We start from the raw sequence: 6,423 nt of genomic DNA, 5'->3' as shown, positions 1-6,423 counted from the left end.
CGTGTGCTCTTCCGATCTAAATTAACTTATATTAAGTAAAATATAGATATTAAATAGATAGCTGAAAAAAACAAAATTTTGAGAAAAAAACGAGGCTTATGTTTTTTTCTTAAAAAAATGTATTTTATGAAAAAAGCAATTTTGGTTTTTTTTTCTATTTACATCTCTAGGCGTACGTATACAGCATTGCTATTAAAATATTTTTTTAAATTTTAAATATTAAGAAAAATATAAGAAAAATTTAAAATATTAAGAAAATATAAGTGTTATATCAAAAATTATATATATACATCCTATATACATATATTATTGATATTGATATAAAACTTGTAATTTATTTATGATAGACACTACTTATATGCTTTCTTTTGTTCTTTTTTGTTCACTCTCAACTTATAATTGAAGCATCTAAAAAAAATTTATTTTTTTTAGATATTTTATTACAACGTACACAAATTAGCTGCACAATTGGAGGATATTGTGTCGGTTATGTCGCCACACTTTAGCAGCAAACCAGGGACGTATTATTCCGATGCATTATTCTTCATTTCGCTGGGTTTGCATAGAATTGCACCCAATCATCAGAGACTCGCCATAATGTTTGATGCAGATACAAAATTTCGTAGAGATGTGAAGGATTTGTTCGAAGAATTTAATAAATTTGGAAAGGAAGCTTTGTTTGGCTTAGCTCCGGAACTTACTCCAGTTTACCGACACGTTTTGTACTTTTATCGTAATAAACATCCGAAGACGATGTTTGGCGAACCTCGACATAAAGGTGGATATCCCGGTTATAATAGTGGGATGGTGCTCTTTAATTTGGAAAGATTGCGGATGTCGCGTGTATACAATAAAATTGTTAGTAAAGATAGTGTAGATGCTATGACCAAGAAATATCACTTCAAGGTAAATTTAAATATATCACAACTTACTAAAAGAATTTTTTATGTCATGTCATATCAATTGATACTGAAATATGATGTATCATTTAGAAAAAAACATGGTTATGATAAATGAAGGTATATGCAGATAGAAAAATTTATTGTCATAAGTCATAAAGTAAAAAATTATTATGTATAAATATGTTATAAATATTTATTATAACGCACTGTGTTATATAAAAATTGCGTTTTATTAAGGATATTTGAATTGTGGATAATTATCATTTATTGCAACCTTAAAATTTTATATTTAATTATATATTATTTTTAGTTCACAATTAAGCCTTAGATTAAAATACAACTTATCCAAGACAAGTCTACTTTATAATGATTAAAATACAATTTTATTAATTAAATACCTTTTTTTATTGATTAAGACTTTATTTAGTACAATTTTATTAATTAAATAAAAAAAACCTTTTTTTGTTAGTTAAGACTTTATTTAGTACTTAATATTGTTAAAGAAAAATTGACCTAAATTTTTGATTAAAAAATTTGAATTTAGAAAAAAATGCTTCATGAGAAATAGGTATTATACGTATATAGTTAAAAGTGATTATAGGAACTTGACTTCATATTTTTGTTACTAATAATTATCAGATTAATAATCATCTATTTCGTTACAGGGTCATTTAGGCGATCAAGATTTTTATACACTTCTAGGCATGGAAAGACCAGAACTGATCCACTTGGTTGATTGTGGTTGGAACAGGCAACTCTGCACCTGGTGGCGTGATCGTGGTTATGCAGATATATTCGCTAACTATTCTGAATGCCATTCAGAAACCAAGTTATGGCATGGAAATTGCAATACTCCTATACCTGATAATTAATGATGCATTATTTTTGGTACAGTAAAAATGTCAGACATAAGATATCTCATTTTTAGATTTAAGAAAAATGGTGCTAAAAACAGTAACATAAACATAACATAAACATAACATAAACTAGAAGCATTAAGAAATTTTAAACAAAACACAATTTTTTGGCACTATTTAATGAATTCATAAGTTTAATTACTTTAGAAATAATGTGTGATAAAAAATTAATCTTTTTTTTCTGTTTTTTTTTTATTTTTCATGCTGTCTCGGATATTTAATAACTTTCAAAGGGTTGCAGATGTTTACATATATTTTGTTATATATATTGTTATGTTATAACAATTTATTATATGATTTATTAATGAAAAATTCCTAAAGAAAAAAGAAATTCTTTCTATTATGAATTTCTGTTCTTATTGCGAACAAATACTACAGTTTATAGTGATATTAAATGGTTCTACAGTGTCTTTCTTTTGATGATTGACTAATTTCTATAATATTTAGATCTATAAACATAGATTTTATTTATAAAATTTAATTAAAAATAAATATCTTGATACGGAGTTTTAATTAAAACTTTTTGGACCAAAGTAATTATCTTTTTTTGACCATTAGCAAATGACAAATTCTTATGCAATAAAATTTGACAAGTACTTTGTCTGAGAGATATCCTAATTGTGATCACCATCTTGATTAGCTAAAACAAACTAAAATTCCAATGTTAATGTTTTTAATATAATAATAATTATTATATTTTTTAATATTTTTATTAATAGATTTATATAAAGTGTATTTTTATAGAAAAATTATTATCCACTAAGGCGATCCTAAACTGAAAATCAAACTCCAAAAGTCGCTGTTTTACCGACGATTTGTGAGTATGTATGCGTGCGATATTGATGTAGTGTGTAGTGATGTGTTCATATTTACTGTCACACCGATATCGCACGCACATATCATAACAAATTTTCAAGCATATATGCATCTTTTTTATTCGGCATCCAAACCTAATTCTATGAACTCAACATTGTTTGCACATGTAATTCGCAGCTCAGGCTGGTATCATTTTGTACTAACAAATTGCCAAAATTACGAAGCAAATATTGGTACACGGTGACAGCTCTAAATAAATTTTTTTTTGTTCTCAGCACAACCTTTACTAGTCTGAACTATATTGATGCCTCTATACTTTAATCGTGGAGAAGGATTATTAAATCTGTTGTTTTTAATTATGTTTATTTTGTGATTGAAAATAATCACATTCGGTTGACAATACTGACGACTTCAAGATCGCCTTAATAGTAAGAAAATATACTTGTATTATGTTGAAAAAAATATATTGCATTTGCTGGCGTTTGATAAGTAAAATTTATTTTGAACAAGCTTATTAAAGTTTGAAGTTTCTTTAAAAATACGGATATTTTATAAAAGAAATCGTAAGGCAACAAGTTAATTAATATGTAAGAAATACTGTAACAATCTATAAACTATAAAAAATATGTAAGAAATACTATAACAATCGAATTGCGCTACTTGTTATTATTTGATCTTACAACAAAAATTTTGTAGATCTGGAGTATTATCTCATATAATATAAATTTATTAATATTAATATTAATAATCAACGTGGTAATTTCGTGCAATTAAGCAATTTTAAAAATCATTTATAATAAATTGATATTGCAATATCTCAAATAAAATTGAACTTATTGGATCTTTAATATAATCTTACATTAGTTTTTTGATAGATCTCGAATACTATCTCATATTTAAATTAATAATCAACGTGATAATTTTGTGCAATTAAGCAATTTTAGAAATCATTCCTTATAAGAAAATGATATTGCAATATCTCAGATAAGAATTAAACTTATTGAATTTTCAATATGATATACGGTTTAAAGTTCAACGTTAATATAGGATTAACAATTTGCTTGATGATCGTAAACAATTCATTTGGATTGTTTATGCATATTATCTTCACTTATTTCAGTATTATAAAAAAGCTTTATGAGACTGTATATGCATGCTTGTATAAAAATATTACATATTACTTGAAGAAAGTAATCCCGAGTTAATGATCGTGATTTATGTATTAACTGTTTGAAAGCACAGTTTGGTAAATTGGATTTGAAATATTTTTAAATCAGACTTTATAAAAATTATAAGTGTATTAATTGATGTATTGAAAAATTATCAAGTATTTTCTTTTAATTTTCTAAACTTTGGATATTAATATTTAAAATATTGATAAAAACAAGAGATATCTAGTATTTTTTACAAGTACTTTATTGTACAACATTAATGTTAAAAGAAAACTCGTAATTAAAAATCAGATTTTTTCTTTCTGAGTAAATATTTATCGTCAAAGATATAAAGAAATGTTTTAAATAACAATAAACTTTGAATATTTTAAAATATATAGACATGAAAAATAAAAGACATGTATTTTTTTATAAGTGCTTTCTTGCACAAAAGGAATAATACTCTCAATTTTAAAAAACGGATTTTTTTTAGTAACTAAATCATCAGATATGAAATATTTTAAATAAAATTTTACGATTTTAAGTACTTTACAATGACGTATTCGATTTCTAAAATATATTTTTCTGAATATTTCCATTCTTAACTTATAAAAATTACTACATTTTTATAAGGACAAAAATTAGATTTACGCTGAAACCAACGATGCATAATAAAACGTATTTTTGAGAAATAAGAAAAAAATACTTCTATGTATGCGGTTCCATATATATTTGTTTAATACCGCATTGGCTGTGTAAAATAGAGTTGAGAGTAAATATAATAGTCTATTAATACAAAAATAAATATAAAAATAAAAGCTTTTTATAATAATAGTAATAATAATAATAATAAAGAGTTTATCAAATTGCTAAAATCAATCAAATATTTTTGACAATACATCAAAGTAGACGTAGAGTATGTGGAAGTGTTTATTTATTTTTCGAAAATACATTTACGGAAAATAATTATATCATATCTCGTTTTTATAAAATGTTCTTTAATTTTGTCATTAAAAGTTTAAAATTTTTTTTAAATTAAGGAAGAGGATAGTGATGTACTGACAAATATATATTTTTAAAATTTAAATACATTGTTATAAAACATTTAAAACTAAAACTTTTATTTAAAACATTTCTTTATATTTTTAACGATATTTACTCAAAAAGAAAAATCTGATTTTTAAGGGTTTTTTTCTCTTTAACATACAATAAAGCACTTATAAATAATACATCTTTTATTTTCTATATTTCAAACATTGTTAATATTCAAAGTTTCTTAAAATTCGAAGGGAACACTTGGTTGTATTTTATCGTAAAAATGTTAAATATGTGCATTTATTGCTCATACTTCTATAATAGTTCTAGTTCATAAATATAATCGATATTTTTATATATAAATAATTAGCACATACCTATGTATTAAAATTATATATTTTCGTAAAAATATTAATAAGAAATTTTATTTTTAAAGTGCATGAGTGAAGCCGGATAATAATAAAAAAGATTTAGTAAATAATACAGATTCATTTCGTTATAACTTTAATGTGATTACATAAATTATAAATAGGTCTGCTGTAGCATGTGTATGAAAGGAAGAAATATTAAATGCAATATTGACATTGTGTAATATTTACAATATATCTATCCTTCAATATACTATTTGCCACAACTGTTTCTCTAAATTCTATGAAAATCGCAAAATGCAACTTAAGCTGATATTACGGAGAAGCTATTTACGATAATAACAGCCATTGTATCAACAGCTTATATTTTACGAAACATTTGTTGCAATTATTATCTTTATCTTTATTGTTACATATTATTGAATATGATCATGAGACACGGTCGTATCTCGGTGCTAAAGAATAATACATACGCGTACATGCACTTGAAGTAAGAATGATATCAGATATTTCGTAAATTTACTCTATTTTTAATATTAAATTTTATCAAGATTATCCTATTTTTTTATTAAAAATGAGGTTAAATTTGCTGCATTTTATAGTTTTTTATAAAAAATAAAATAATATATTTACAAACTTTAAAAGAAAAGAAATTTAAAATATATAATTGAATGTACAAGCATAATTTAAAAATCTTGTTAACTTTTGTAAATTTTACATTCTATTGTATAACAAATAGATTTTTAGATATTATATTTATCATTATAGTAGTGAAATAGTGAAAACGATTATATTTCACTGAGTTTAGATTTTATAAAATATGCGAAATTAATTTCTATTATTTGCAATATATCTTAATCAAATCTAAGAATTCAATTGTGAGAGAAAAAGGAACTACTTATATGTCATGCGCACATTTGATTCTTTCAGAAAGGAAAAGCGTTTACAATGAAGATATAACAAGACATAAAGGCTATAACACAAGAAATTAAACTCATAAAATGTATCGTTTTTAATTAACATATTGTTCATACCTTTTCTTGCAGAGTAATATTGGTCGTTCTTACTTCAAAGTATGATATTATTCCAAACATCACTTTAAAAAAAAAGAATAGCGCATTTTACAATTTTCTATTTGTATCTAAATGAATGAAAAGAAAGCAATATCTGTTTTAGTTTTCTTGAAGAATATAATTCTGTTATTAAAGAATTAAAACAAAAAAAATAATAGATG

At 23.9% G+C, this 6,423-nt stretch overlaps 1 protein-coding gene across 1 annotated transcript; it reads left to right on the top strand.

Moving 5' to 3' along the window:
- Positions 1–432: 432 nt before the first annotated feature.
- On the top strand, positions 433–1,996 carry LOC105461858 (xyloside xylosyltransferase 1; the record flags this gene model as incomplete). The annotated part of the gene is made up of 2 exons (XM_011708364.1): positions 433–906; positions 1,568–1,996. Coding segments are annotated over 2 exons (681 nt in total), but the record flags the coding sequence as incomplete, so codon positions are not given.
- Positions 1,997–6,423: the final 4,427 nt, after the last annotated feature.

The sequence above is a fragment of the Wasmannia auropunctata genome, unplaced genomic scaffold (genome assembly GCF_000956235.1).
Source record: "Wasmannia auropunctata unplaced genomic scaffold, wasmannia.A_1.0 LD276351.1, whole genome shotgun sequence".
NCBI classification, from domain to species: domain Eukaryota; kingdom Metazoa; phylum Arthropoda; class Insecta; order Hymenoptera; family Formicidae; genus Wasmannia; species Wasmannia auropunctata.
The sequence above is the reverse complement of the archived record's forward strand: the minus strand, read 5'-3'. Positions and strand labels throughout refer to the sequence as shown.